Source organism: Anolis sagrei, chromosome Y (genome assembly GCF_037176765.1).
Source record: "Anolis sagrei isolate rAnoSag1 chromosome Y, rAnoSag1.mat, whole genome shotgun sequence".
NCBI classification, from domain to species: Eukaryota; Metazoa; Chordata; class Lepidosauria; order Squamata; family Dactyloidae; genus Anolis; species Anolis sagrei.
In genome coordinates this window covers 12,626,816-12,641,352 of record NC_090035.1, presented here as the reverse complement: position 1 = coordinate 12,641,352, position 14,537 = coordinate 12,626,816, and the positions used below count along the sequence as shown (strand labels likewise).

Genomic DNA, 14,537 nt, shown 5'->3' with positions numbered 1-14,537 from the left:
GTGGTTGTTAGCGTGGTCCAACATTCCTGTGTTCTCAAATAATATGCTGTGTCCAGGTTGGTTCAGGAATTCCAGACAGGGAACAATCAGGGCCAGCTAACACCTCCCAAAAAGGATTCCCCCGGGCAGGAAGCAGCCAGACTTTGAAGCTGCAAGGCCAGTAAATGCTAATCCAAGTGGCCAGTTGCAACATTGAAACTTGCCTCAAGCAGACAAGAGTTCTTTCTCCCACCTTGGACATTATTCCACAGATATAATTAGTTGGAAACTAGGCAAGTGGGGTTTATATATCTGTGGAATAATGTCCAAGGTGGGAGAAAGAACTCTTTGTCTGCTTCAGGCAAGTGTCAATGTTGCAATTGGTCACCTCTTTTTTTTTTTTTTTTTTGTCGTGTCAGGAGCGACCTGAGAAACTGCAAGTCGCTTCTGGTGTGAGAGAATTGGTCGCCTGCAAGTACGTTGCCCAGGGGACGCCCGGATGATCTGATGTTTTATCATCCTTGTGGGAGGCTTTCTCATGTCCCCGCATGAGGAGCTGGAGCTGATAGAGGGAGCTCATCCACCTCTCCCCGGAGTCGAACCTGCGACCTGTCGATCTTCAGTCCTGCCAGCACAGGGGTTTAACCCACTGCGCCACCAGGGGCTCCTTGATTAACATCGAATAGCCTTGCAGCTTCAAAGCCTGGCTGCTTCCTGCCTGGGGGAATCCTTTTCTGGGAGGCGTTAGCTGGCCCTGATTGTTTGGATTTGAAGCCTTGCAGCTTCAAATCCTAACTGCTTCCTGCCTGGAGGAATCTTTTGTTTGGAGGTGTTAGCTGGCCCTGGTTGTCTCCCATTTTTGACATTCCACAGACACATAAACCCCACTTGCCTTGGACATTATTACACAGATATATAAACTTCACTTGCCTAGTTGGAAACTAGGCAAGTGTGGATTTCAATGGCTTCTCTGTGTAGCTGCCAGGCTATGAAGCTGCAAGGCCAGTAAATGCTAATCCAAGTGGCCAATTGCAACACTTGCAACACTCAAGCAGACAAGAGTTTATATATCTGTGGACATTATTCCACAGATATATAAACTCCACTTGCCTAGTTGGAAACTAGGCAAGTGTGGATTTCAATGGCTTCTCTGTGTAGCAGCCAGGCTATGAAGCTGCAAGGCCATTCAATGCCTAGGGTGGGGGAAAGTACTCCTGTCTGCTTCAGGCAAGTGTCAATGTTGCAGTTGGTCATCTTGATTAGCATTGAATAGCCTTGCAGCTTCAAATCCTGACTGCTTCCTGCCTGCAGGAGTCCTTTGTTGGGAGGTGTTAGCTGGCCCTGATTGTCTCCCATTTTTGACATTCCACAGATATATAAACCCCAGTTGCCTAGTTTCCAACAGACCTCACAACTTCAGAGGATGCCTGTCATAGATGTGTGAAAAAACGTCAGGAGAAAATGCCATATAGCCCGGAAAACTCACTGCAATCCAGTTTCCATGGTATGCTCCGGCGCTAGGACCGCGCGGCTTCCCCGCCTCCCTATTCCCCATCTCGACACCCCTCCGCGTTGCGAACAGAAAAGGTTGTCCCAAACGTCGCGCCGTCTCCGGGCGTTTCTAAGGAAGCACGCGGCCCTTAGCGACAAAGCCGCGACGCCGCGCCATGGCGGCTGCACCCAGCCCCACCGTCTTCCTCCTCATGGTCAACGGGCAGATCGAGAGCGCGCAGGTGAGGCCGGAGTCGGGTGGGAGAAAAGATGGCGAGGAGAAAAAGGCCTTTCTCCTTTAATACTCCCCTCTCAGGTGCCAACTTGGTATCTCCCGCCTCGTAGCCGCAGTAGCTAGCGGGCGAAACCAACACCCGATTGAGGGGGGAAGATTCCTTAAGTTGTTCCTCTTCTTTTACCCCCCTCGCTGGCGCCAACTTGGTATCTCCCGCCTATTAGCTGCTATAGTGTTTGGGTGAAACCAAAACCCAGTTTGGGGGGTGGGATGAAACTACGACGAAACCAGTCGTATTCTCAAAGGATCCATTTCTTCTGGGCACCACAACTGAAGGGAGATGTTGACTCAAAGCTGGAATGTGTCCAGAGGAGGGCGACTCAAATGATTAAGGGTCTGGAGAACAAGCCCTATGAGGAGCGGCTTAAAGAGCTGAGTATGTTTAGCCTGAAGAAGAGAAGGCTGCGAGGAGACATGATAGCCATGTATAAATATGTGAGAGGAAGTCATAGAGAGGAGGAGGGAGCAAGCTTGTTTTCTGCTGCCCTGAATACTTTTTTTGTCGTGTCAGGAGAGACTTGAGAATCTGCAAGTCGCTTCTGGTGTGAGAGAATTGGCCATCTGCAAGGATGTTGCCCAGGGGACGCCCGGATGATTTGATGTTTTATCATCCTTGTGGGAGGCTTCTCTCATGTCCCCGCATGAGGAGCTGGAGCTGGTAGAGGGAGCTCATCCGCCTCTCCCCGGATTCGAACCAGCGACCTGTCGGTCTTCAGTCCTGCCAGCACAGGGGTTTAACCCACTGCGCCACCGGGGGCTCCTGCCCTGAAGACTAGGACACAATGGAACAATGGGAAGTCGGATCTGGCCACGGTGGTCCACGCTCTTGTTACATCCCGATTAGATTACTGCAACGCACTCTACGTGGGGTTGCCTTTGAAGACTGTTCGGAAACGCCAACTAGTCCCAAAGGGAGGCAGCCAGACTGCTCACCGGAGCGTCATACAGGGAGCATACCACCCCCGTTATGTCAGCTCCACTGGCTGCCGATCCAGTTCCGAGCACAATTCAAAGTGCTGGTTTTGACCTACAAAACCCTATACGGCTCCGGCCCAGTGTATCTGTCTGAACGGATCTCCCTCTATGTCCCACCCCGGAGTCTAAGGTCTTCTGGGGAGGCCCTGCTCTCAACCCCGCCTCTATCACAAGTGAGGTTGGTGGGGACGAGGAGCAGGGCCTTCTCGGTGATGGCCCCCCACCTGTGGAATTCGCTCCCCGGGAGATTAGAACGGTGACATCACTCCTTTCCTTTAGGAAGGAAGACACGGATTTGGGACCAGGCATTCGGTTAATCGGGCAGATAAAGAAAGGACTTTGACAGTGGTCAGGAAATGGCTAAGGGAATGGAATTATGGATCTTTTTGTACATTATGTGTAATTTGTATAGGCATCGAATTGTGCCTTTTTTGTAAGCCGCCCTGAGTCCCCCCTCGGGGGTTGAGAAGGGCAGGGTAAAAGCGCCCGAAATAAATAAATAAATAAATAAATAAATAAATAAATAAATACAAGAAAGGAGATTCCGTCTGAACATTAGGAAGAACTTCCCGACTGTGAGAGCTGTTCAGCAGTGGAACTCTCTGCCCCGGAGTGTAGTGGAGGCTTTGAAGCAGAAGCTGGATGGCCATCTGTCGGGAGTGCTTTGAATGGAATATTCCTGCTTCTTGGCAGAATGGGGTTGGACTGGATGGCCCACGAGGTCTTTTCCAACTCTAGGATTCTATTATTCCCTTTTTTTCCTGCACTTCTGCCTTTCTAAGTCGAACTACATCATTCTCACTCAACAGGCAAAAAGCATAGGTCTTTGGGATGCTTAGTTTTTCCATCTATCTCAAAAACCAGTATGGGGCAAGATGATTAGGACCAGTCTTTCTCTCTTTGTTCCACCCTGGCCTACTTTGCAGGGTTGTTGTTGTGAGGCCTAGGCAGGAGAAACAGATAAGGAAGTGATGATATAGGAAAACAAAGGTTGAGAATTGTGTGACCACCTTTGGTTTCATAAACATGAAATAATTCAAAATAATTGTGTCTAAAATGACCGTCAGGCTAAGTGTATGTGAAATATAATTAAGTTTCGTGTTTAGACTTGAGCCCTATTCTCAGACTAATCTAAAGTATTGCAATATGTATTTACATACCAATACAGGTATTTCAAAAATCCACCGCTTATTATTATTATTATTATTATTATTATTATTATTATGCATTTAATGTTGACAAATTGTAAGCTGCTCTGAGACCCCCTCGGGGTGAGAGAAAGCGGGACAGAAATAGAGTAAATAAATAAATATTTGTTATACTATTTTAGTATATTATTATTATTATTTGAAACACAACAAGATGAGTCCACAGCAGACACTCTGCTGGCTGTTGTATTGGATCACACGTTGGACACGACACTTCCCAAGTGTCTAGGACTGTGTGATGTATCGGCGAATAATACGTGCAGATCCCAGTAAGGTGGTCTTTTGCAGCTGGCAGATGGTAATTTTGTCAGTGCCGATTGTGTTTAAGTGCAGGCCAAGGTCTTTAGGCACTGCACCCAGTGTGCTGATCACCACTGGGACCATCTTGACGGGCTTGTGCCAGAGTCTTTGCATATTATTATTATTATTATTACTACTACTACTACTACTCACCTCTCCAGAAGTGGACTCAGTGGCTTCCAAATTGGCAATAATTCAATTCCGCATTACAACATAAAACATATAAAATACAAATATATTATGCATTAAAATCATAAAAGAAATACCACATAATGCATTTAGATAAACTGTTAAAAGCATAGCACTTAATTCCAAAATCATAGTCCAAGTGGCATTCCAATCACCTTGACTTCGTAGTAGTGCACTGTTACTACTCTCTGAGCATTTAGTTCCATGCCACATAATTAATTTTAATGTAATTGCAATTGAACCTTGGAGGAGGCTATAAATTAAGGTTCATGTTTTCATGCTAAACATAACTTAAATTTAGGTTATATGTTATAATTTGGTTTTACATATGGGTTTAATTTGGTATATGTTGGTTTATTTTGGTATATGTTGGTTTATTTTGGGTTTTGGGTGGTTTATTTTGGGTATTTGTATTTATTGTTGTTTTAGGCATTGAATGTTTGTCTTTTTGTTGTTGGAATCCGCCCTGAGTCCCCTCGGAGAGATAGGGCGGAATACAAATAAGGATTATTGTTGTTGTTGTTGTTGTTTCATCGTTATTGTGATAGTGTTTATTAGAATGTTATTTTATGACCATTTTTTTCTTTTCTTCTTATTATTAATGTATTCTGATGATGATGTTGCTGTTGTTTGTTGTTTATGTTTTGATTTTATTGCTGTAATATGTTGTCCGGGCTTGGCCCCATGTAAGCCGCTCCGAGTCCCCACAGGGGAGATGGTGGTGGGGTACAAATAAAGATTATTATTATTATTATTATTATTATTATTTATTCATAGCCAAGTTTTAATTTTCTTCTAAAGGCCAGGAGGGAGGAAGTTCCACAGCCGAGGGGTCACCACTGAGAAGGCCCTGTATCTTCTTCCAACCAGCCGCACCTACAAAAGGGGCGAAACCGAGAGCAGGGCTTCCCCAAAAGATCTTAGCGTCCAGGCTGACACATAGAATTTGAATTAAAACATATAAGTAAATTAAAATCCACTGTAGTCTGGCTTTGGCAAACATATATGCAGGGAGTGGCATAGAGCCAATATGCATTAAAAATTAAAGTATTGATTTCCTTTTTTTCCAGTTCCCAGACTTTGATGACTTATATTGCAAGTACTGCTTTGTCTATGGATACGATTGGGCCCCGACTTCGGTACGTCTTTCTCCCACCTTCCTCCCTTGTCCCTCGCTGTGTACCTCTTGATTTAATTTAACTACAGCGGAGTTTTTCCCCTTGAAGGAATTGGATCAGGTTTGATCACACTTGTTTTTTGCTGTAGTTTCAATGAGTTCCTCTTTGAGTGGCCTAGGTCTGAAACAACTTGAAGGCACATGACGGATAATTTACTCAGTCCCATCACACAGGATCGCCCCCTGGCGTCTTAGAATTAAAGACATAGGGTGGTTATATTTTGTAGGTTCTTAAGGTCAATCCAGAGAGGAAAAACTGGACACAAATAAATAAGTTTTGAGGATTATTAATATTATTATACTGCACTTCAGCTCACAGGAAGGGAATAGGTAAAGATTTTCCCCTCACATCAAGTCCAGTTGTCCGACTCTGGGAGGTTGTGCTCATCTCCATTTCTAAGCCGAAGAGCCGGCATTGTCCATAGACATTTCCAAGGTCATGTGGCCAGCATGACTGCATGGAACGCCGTTACAGAAAGGGAATGCTGGTCTGAAAATGTGAATGAGCAAAGCAGTCTGGCTTCACACTTTCTTTCTATTGTAGGGTTTGGAAGAAGGGATCTCGCAAATCACCTCAAAGAACCGAGACGGACCTCAAGACCTTGTGTGGAATTTCCCCATCGAGATCACCTTCAAAAGCACCAACCCCTTTGGCTGTAAGCAAAGCCCTGCAAAACACACCCCTGCTAAGGATATGAATTTTAGCACATTTTCGATCAGTTGTATAGACACATAGTTGACTTGTCAGCATGTGTAACTTCCAAAACCCCTTTTTAAAAAACCTGTAAATGCAATATACCACTTGAGAACTCAACCAAGTTGAAGCCTTATCCAAAATCTTGCAGCACTTTTCCACCTCTGTCCTTTTGGGCCTTGGTGGAAGGGATGGATGGATACAACAGATCATTCTTGCATCATAAAATCGATTGGGGAAGTCCTTCATTCAGCATGCCCTCCCACAAAACTATACTACTATTACTACTACTACTACTACTACTACTACTACTAATAATAATAATAATAATAATAATAATAATAATTTTTGTCGTGTCAGGAGCGACTTGAGAAACTGATAATAATAAACATAATAATAATAATAATAATAATAATAATAATAATAATAATAATTTTTGTCGTGTCAGGAGCGACTTGAGAAACTGATAATAATAAACTTAATAATAATAATAATAGTAATAGTAATAATTTTTGTCATGTCAGGAGCGACTTGAGAAACTGATAATAAACTTTATTATTATTATTATTATTATTATTGTCGTGTCAGGACCGACTTGAGAAACTGATAATAATAAACATAATAATAGTAAACATAATAATAATAATAGCTTAAATATCTGATTATCCTGCACTAAAAAATGGCCAAGCAATTCAATGAGATGCCGCAAACTGGAAACATCAGCAAATGGTTAACAACTGGGAAGACATATTTGATACAGAAAGACCCAGAAAAAGGGATAAAACCAGGAAACTACAGGCCAATAACATATCTGCCCACAATGTTCAAACTGCTGACAGGCATAATAGCTGGTCAATAATAATAATAATACACTTTATTTATAACCTGCCACCATCTTCCCAAAAGGGACTCGGAGCGGCTAACATGAGACCAAGCCCAAAATAATACAAAATAATAAACACACAATAAAAAATACATCATAATAAAATATGAAATAACAAAATCAACAATATAAAGCAGCATAGTAAAACCAGACACAGAGGGCGGGCCAAATGTAAGAGGTAAAATGTTAAAAAGTTAAAACCCTGAGTGAGATAGGGATAAAAGTGCATTTGTAGGAGAGGAGCCCAACAAGGAGGATTCAGGATAACTTGGAGACAAATAACATCTTTACAGTAGAACAAAAAAGCAATATTTATCTATTTATTTATTTCAAATATTTGTACCCCACCCTTCTCTACCCCCAAAGGGAGACTCAGGGTGGCTTACAGCCGGCAATAATTCGATGCCCCTATATACAAACAGATAAAACAACAGTTACATACTAAGTAAAACATTAAATTAGATTAAAAACCATTTAAAATAGTGCAAATTGAATTCCTTGGCCATGTCTAAGTCCGAGTTCTACGATCAACAACTTAATCCAAAGCCTGTCCATTTTCCATATTATTGTCGTCATGCTTATTGTCAGCCTGCTATCTGGATGCCTGGTTCCATAGCCACGGCTTAAACTTTTTCCTGAAGGAAAGGAGGGAAGCCATTGACCTGATTTCGCTGGAGAGCGAATTCCACAGGCGGGGAGCCACCACAGAGAAGGCTCTGTCTCTCGTCCCCACCAAGCGCATTTGTGACGAAGACGGGATCGAGAGCAGGGCCTCCCTGGAAGATCGTAAGTTTCGAGGTGGGACGTAGGGGGAGATATGTTCGGACAAGTAAGCTGGGCCAGAACCGTATAGGGCTTATAGGTCAAGACCAGCACTTTAAATTGTGCTCGGAACTGGACCGGCAGCCAGTGGAACTGACATAACAGGGGTGTGGTATGTTCCCTGTATGTCACTCCAGTAAGTAATCTGTCTGTTGGACTAGTTGAAGTTTCCGAACAGTCTTCAAAGGCAGCCCCACGTAGAGTGCATTGCAGTAATCTATTCGGGATGTAACAAGAGCATGGACCACTGTGGTCAAGTCAGACTTCCCAAGGTACTAAATGTCATGAGAAATAACGCTATATAACCAAATTGGGGGGGGGGGGGGGAGAACATGTCATTTATAACTCAGGAACAAAAATCGTGTTACATGGTGTAATTGGACCTCCAATCCATTGCTTTTGTCCTCTCCTTCCTTTCAGGGCCACAGATAGTTATAAGTGTATACGGCCCCGATATTTTTGGGAACGATGTGGTTCGGGGATATGGAGCTGTCCACATTCCCTTTACTCCAGGAAAGTAAGTGGATCTTCGTGTTCTGTACTTCTCTCAGAACTGTTTGTGTAATTCCTTCCCAACAGCTTAATCTGCCCAGACTTAATTCCATTCCAGGCACAAGAGAACTATCCCGATGTTCGTTCCAGAATCGACGTCCAAGCTGCAGAAGTTCACAAGGTGCAGAGGAGCAAATCTTTAACTAAAGCCAAGTAAAACATAAATCTCCAGGATCCATTTGGATTCGATTGCAGTGTCCAATGTCTCCAGTCCAACAATCTTTGTTCAAAGTGTAGCACCACCCCTCCATCTCATGTAGGCTTGCATTTCTCCAGTTTTGGCTCTGTGGTTCTTTGGAATAGCAAAAGTTTCAGCCAACTGAGCCAATGACTAGGGAGTCTTGGGAGATTTTTTTTCATGCCAGGTGCTACTTGAGAAACTGCAGGTTGCTTCTGGTGTGAGAGAATTGGCCGTCTGCAAGAACGTTGCCCAGGGGATGCCTGGATGTTTTACTATCCTTTGGAAGGCTTCTCTCATGTCCCTGAATGAGGAGCTGGAACTGTCAGACCGGAGCTCACCCTGCTCCCCAGATTCGAACCACTGACTTTCAGGTCAGCAGTTCAGCCAGCACTCGGGTTTAACCCATTGTGCCACAGGAGACTCCATCTTGAGAGCTGAAGACCCCAAACCGTGGAAGACCCCAGTTTGTGACCCATGAGATCTCCATAAATTGGAAGCTCCATGGAACTTAACTCCTTGGCTATAGCTTTTCCCCCTCCTCACAATCTTCTTTTTGCCTCAGGACATTTGTAACTCCTGTAACTTAAGTTATTTGACTAGAATACCCATCACACACAAAATGGAGGAGATCCCAGCATAGTGTATACCAATGCCAATGGGATGATTTATTGATTGATTTGCTTACATATTGCCTTCCTGCTCTATATCTGAAAAATAAAACCAACTGAACGCAACTTAAACCGGGTTGTTGTAGATTTTTTTCGGGCTATATGGCCATGTTCTAGAGGCATTTTATCCTGACGTTTTGGCAAGCCATAGATGCAGGCGAAACATCAGGAGAAAATGCCTCTAGAACATGGCCATATAGCCTGAAAAAACCTACAACAACCTAGTGATTCCGGCCATGAAAGCCTTCGACAATATAACTTGAACCAATAACAATGCAGTGAAGTCTATAACTTCTGTTGTCCTTCCTTCCTTCCAGCTGGTTGACAGGAAGGCGTCCGGAGTTCACCGATCCCAAGGTGGTTGCGCAAGGAGAGGGCCGTGAAGGTAAAGGCTCAAGGAGGAAGGGTCTTTTGGGCTCAAGGTGGGGAGGGAGACGCATGTTCCTCATCTGAATTGAGTCCAGTGTGTCCCCTCTCACTAAGAAGTGATGCATCTGGACACCATTTATTTTAATTTTTGACCAGTTTTCTCTGCTGCTGATGCCCCTAATCTTGAACACATTTGTTTTTTGTGTCAGGAGCGACTTGAGAAACTGCAAGTCGCTTCTGATGTGAGAGAATTGGCCGTCTGCAAAGACGTTGCCCAGAAGACGCATGGATGTTTTCCCACCCTTCAGGAGGCTTCTCTCATGTCCCTGCATAAGAAACTGGTGCTGACAGATGGGAGCTCACACCGTTCCCCAGATTCGAAACACCGACTTTTTGGTTAGCAATCCTGCCGGCACAAGGGTTTAACCCATTGCACCACCAAGGGCTCCTATCTCAAACATAAGGATGAGTAAATGAAACCACTGCAAAAAAAGGGGGAGGGCTTCTTTGTGTCCCACATTTTCTGCTTAGTAATTTTGCTTCTGATACACTGGAATCAAGGCAACAGGAATAATTGGAGAGGGCTGGTCTGACTTGTGAATGGACATCCAGATATACCAGATCTCCGCAGTCCACAAATACCAAACTTGAGAGTTTTTGGACTCCTCTCCCAGAGCTGAAGTCCAAACCACCTGGAAAATCATAGAATCAGAGTTGGGATCGCATGGGGCCATCCAGTCCAACCCTCTTCTGCCAGGCAGGAAAAGCCCAAAGCACCCCCAACAAGCCCAAAGCACCCCCAAGATCCAGCCTCTGCTTCAAAACCTCCAAAGAAAAAGCCTTCATGGGACTATAAGGCAGAGGGTTCCGCTGTTGAATAGCTCTTACTGTCAGGAAGTTCTTTCTAATGTTCAGGTGGAACCGCCTTTCCTGAAATTAGCCATTGCTCTGCATCTTCATCTCCAGAGAAGCAGAAAACAAGCTTCCTTTCCTCAATGGACCTCCTTTCAAACTGTCTCTTCTGCAAGCTAAACATACCTGTCTCTTTAAGACATTCCTCATTTTGAGAATATACAGAGTTTGGGAAACACTGGCATATATGTCTGTTTTTATACTGTTCATACTGCTGTTTATTATATTGTTGTTAAATTGTATATTCATGTTGTGATGTGGGTGCCATGGGTGCCGATTTGTTAGCCGTCCTGAGTACCTCTGCGGAGGATGAGATAGGATGGGATATAAAATCCCTAAATAAATAAATAATAATAAATACCTAAATAACCCTACATTGAATTACCCTTTATAATAAACATATAATAAAATAATAGAACTTTTATTTATACCCTGCCACCATCTCCCAGGGAACTTGGGGTGGCTGACAAAGCACTCAAAGGTACAAATGCACTAAAAACAAGTGCATAAACAATAACACAAAAGCAGTAAGAACATATCCTAAAACCCCACTGGTTGAAATAATGCAACAGTAAAGGTAAAGGTTGTCCCCTGACATTAAGACCAGTCATTTCTGACTCGGGTGTGGTGCTCATCTCCATCTATTATTTATTATTATTACTACTACTTCTACTAAAGGTAAAGGTTGTCCCCTGACATTAAGTCCAGTCATGTCTGACTCTGAGGTGTAGTGCTCATCTCCATCTATTATTTATTATTATTGTTATTATTGTTGTTATTATTATTATTACTATTACTACTAAAGGTAAAGGTTGTCCCTTGACATTAAGTCCAATCATGTCTGACTCGGGGGTGTGGTGCTCATCTCCATTTCTAAGCCGAAGAGCCGGCGTTGTCCATAGACACCTCCAAGGTCATGTGGCCAGCATGACTGCATGTAGCGCCGTTACAACAGTAACACTAACAGTAACAGTAGCTGCTAATATAACAGTAACAGTAGCTGCAAATATAAAACAACTCCAATCGATACTCAAGTAGCGCCTTCCCATTTGATTCTGGGCTGTCATTCTTTCTCCAGTGACCCGGGTTCGTTCGCAAGGCTTCGTCACCCTCTCCTTCAACGTAGTGACCAAGGACATGAAGAAGCTGGGCTACGACGTGAGTCCTGGCATTACGTCCAATCCGTCTCTGACGTCGGTCACCGAAGGGGTCCATAAATATTAAGCCAAGGGCGGCTCCATCAGTGAACCCAGGGACTGCTCCAGATGCAAACTCAAGGTGGTTATTTTGGTAATGGAACCAACACAAAGGTAGGGTTAGGATGGATCCAAATGTTCGATTCTAGAGCAGCTACATCCCAGCAGAGACTACATACAGGTATAATGGTGAGGAGTAATCTTTCCTCTTGCCACCTTTGCAACTTGAATCCAACAAAATGGAAAATGCCAACTGCAAGAGTGGAAATCAGCTGGACCTCCAAATATTGATGGGCTACCACTCCCAGCAGCCCCGGAGAGTGCCAGTCCACCAATCTCTGTTTGGGAGCATGATGTCAATACAGGCCCTACAGTCAGAAGGGAGCCCCTTTTACTTCCTTTTTAACAGTAGACCTCACAGAGTGCCATGTGACGTGAAGAAAAGTCTCCTTTGGCTTTTTGAATTGCTCTGAAAAGTATTTTCACTTTAAAAACTGGTGCTTTCCAAGCCTCTGCTGAATTATCCATTCTCCTTTGAGGTTTGGTCACTTTTTAAAATCTTTGCTTTTTGTACCAATTTCTGCAATAAAGAAGGCTCGAGAGAAAAGACTTCCTGATATTATACTGGTGCATGAGTTTCTTTTTAAACTTGCAATGTGCAGAGGAAGTAGGGCACTCTGACCAGTTTCATGGCCAATACATACAATTAATGCCTTTCCAATGAGAAAGGAGGTGTCTGGAAAACAAAATGCAGTTCAAATGAAAAGTAGTGAGAGATCCACATAGATGCTAAATCCAAACAAAAAAGAATGTGTTGTTGAAGACTGTCATTGCCAAAATCACTGGGTTGCTGTGAGTTTTCTATGCTGTCTGGCCATGTTCCAGAAGCATTCTCTCCTGACCTTTCATCTACATCTATGGTTGCCTGCCTTAGATGTGGGTGAAACATCAGGAGAGAATGTTTCTGGGACATGGCCAGTCATCTCAGAAAACTCACAGCAACCCAAAGAAGAGAATGTTTCTGTAGCCACAGTACTCTTGTTTTGGAGTGAAAAAAATTCCACTCTGGATTTATCACATTTTTAAAAAAAATATGATACATTAAATCATAATTTATGATAAACTGATTTGTGTAGCTCCATTTATCACAAAGCTTCCATAATATTACACTATTTCCCCCCCATATGCACAATGCAATGCCAGTAGGGGGAACCAAATCCCTGTGAAAAACTACACCGTCTTTATGTAAAATACGCAGCAGTATATTCTTGTGTGCCTTCAAGTCCTTCGCATACTGACAATCTTAAAGCAAACTTATTATAGGATTTGTTCAGAGGGGGTCTCTTTTGCCCTACTTTGAGGCCAAGAGACTGTTAGTAGAGGGAAAGCGTAATTGGGAAACAGCTTGAAGGTAACACAACCACAGCAATATATTTAAGTGGGTAGAAATGACAGGAGCAAATCAATCCAGTGCTAGAATCGTGTACTAAGGAAGGGGCCAGTTCACTAGGAATTAAATTGAGCAGAAAAGAATAGAGGGGGAATAAGAAAAACCAGACTGCAAGAGCGGGTGCACCACAAAATGAATTAAAAACAGTTCTGTTGAAAACGAGAAGGAAATGTTCTCCACGAGAGCTGGAAATCTGCCTTGCTGGTCTGTCAGGCTTTGAGAACAGATGGCTGGATCATCCGTTTAATTGCAGGAAGGCACACAGAAACCCGATGCAAAATTAATCACAGAGGGACTGGGGCTGACATCAGCCATGTTCTCCTGGGATTGGAGAGAGCGCAATGACTGACATACACAACCCCATCAATTTCTAGAGTTGGAAGGGACCCAAAGGGCCATCCAGTCCAGCCCTTTTCTTCCATAAAGTAAGGCATAATCCGAGCCCTCCTGACAAAAAAGCCATCCAGCCACGGTTCAGATCTCAAGAAGAAATCCATAATCATTGTTATATATTATTATTGAATCTTCCAGTGGCCATATCCAAGCCAAGTCCCTTCTGCCAGGCAGGAAGACGCCATCCAAGCCCTCCTGACAGATGGCCATACAGCCTCCACCACACTCCCAGGCAGACGTTTATAACACTTTGATAGAGAGCCCCAAAGGTCATCCAGTCCAGCCCATTTCTGCCATACAGAAAAACACAATCAAAGCACTCCCGACAGGCAGCCATCCAGCCTCTGCTTTAGAAACCCTGGGAAAGAGATTCCACTGGACTCCAAAGTAACATATTCCACTGCTGAACAGCTCTTATTGTCGGGAAGTCCTTCTCAATGCTTGCAATCTCTTTGCCAGCCATTTGAATCCATGGCTCCCTTGTGCCCTGGTTTCTGGAGCAGCAGAAAAGCAGCTTTCTCCCTCCTCAATGGGACATCCTTTCCAATATGTAAACATGGCTATTATATTAACATTCTTAGAGGGATTGGTAGTTTCCAAACTTTTGGCCATTTTGTTGGCCTTTCTCTGGACACTTTCCAGCTTGTCCATCTTCTTGAATTACTTTGTCCAGAACTGGACAGTTATTCTTCCACGTGAGGTCTGACCAAAGCAGAACAGAATGAGACTAGGACTTCCCTCCATCTCAACACTGTCCTATCAATGCAGCTCAGAATCACATTGGCCTTTTCGGCTGCTGCATC

The 14,537-nt window shown here is 43.7% G+C and overlaps 1 protein-coding gene across 1 annotated transcript; it reads left to right on the top strand.

The window, feature by feature from the left end:
- Positions 1 to 1,604: 1,604 nt before the first annotated feature.
- Positions 1,605 to 12,513, top strand: LOC137095068 (B9 domain-containing protein 1-like). The gene is made up of 7 exons (XM_067461276.1): positions 1,605 to 1,712; positions 5,508 to 5,576; positions 6,159 to 6,270; positions 8,434 to 8,530; positions 8,624 to 8,686; positions 9,732 to 9,799; positions 11,774 to 12,513. Exons 1-7 carry the CDS (start codon positions 1,647 to 1,649, stop codon positions 11,917 to 11,919), a joined length of 621 nt encoding a protein of 206 aa, XP_067317377.1. The 5' UTR covers positions 1,605 to 1,646; the 3' UTR covers positions 11,920 to 12,513.
- The last annotated feature ends 2,024 nt before the right edge of the window (positions 12,514 to 14,537 follow it).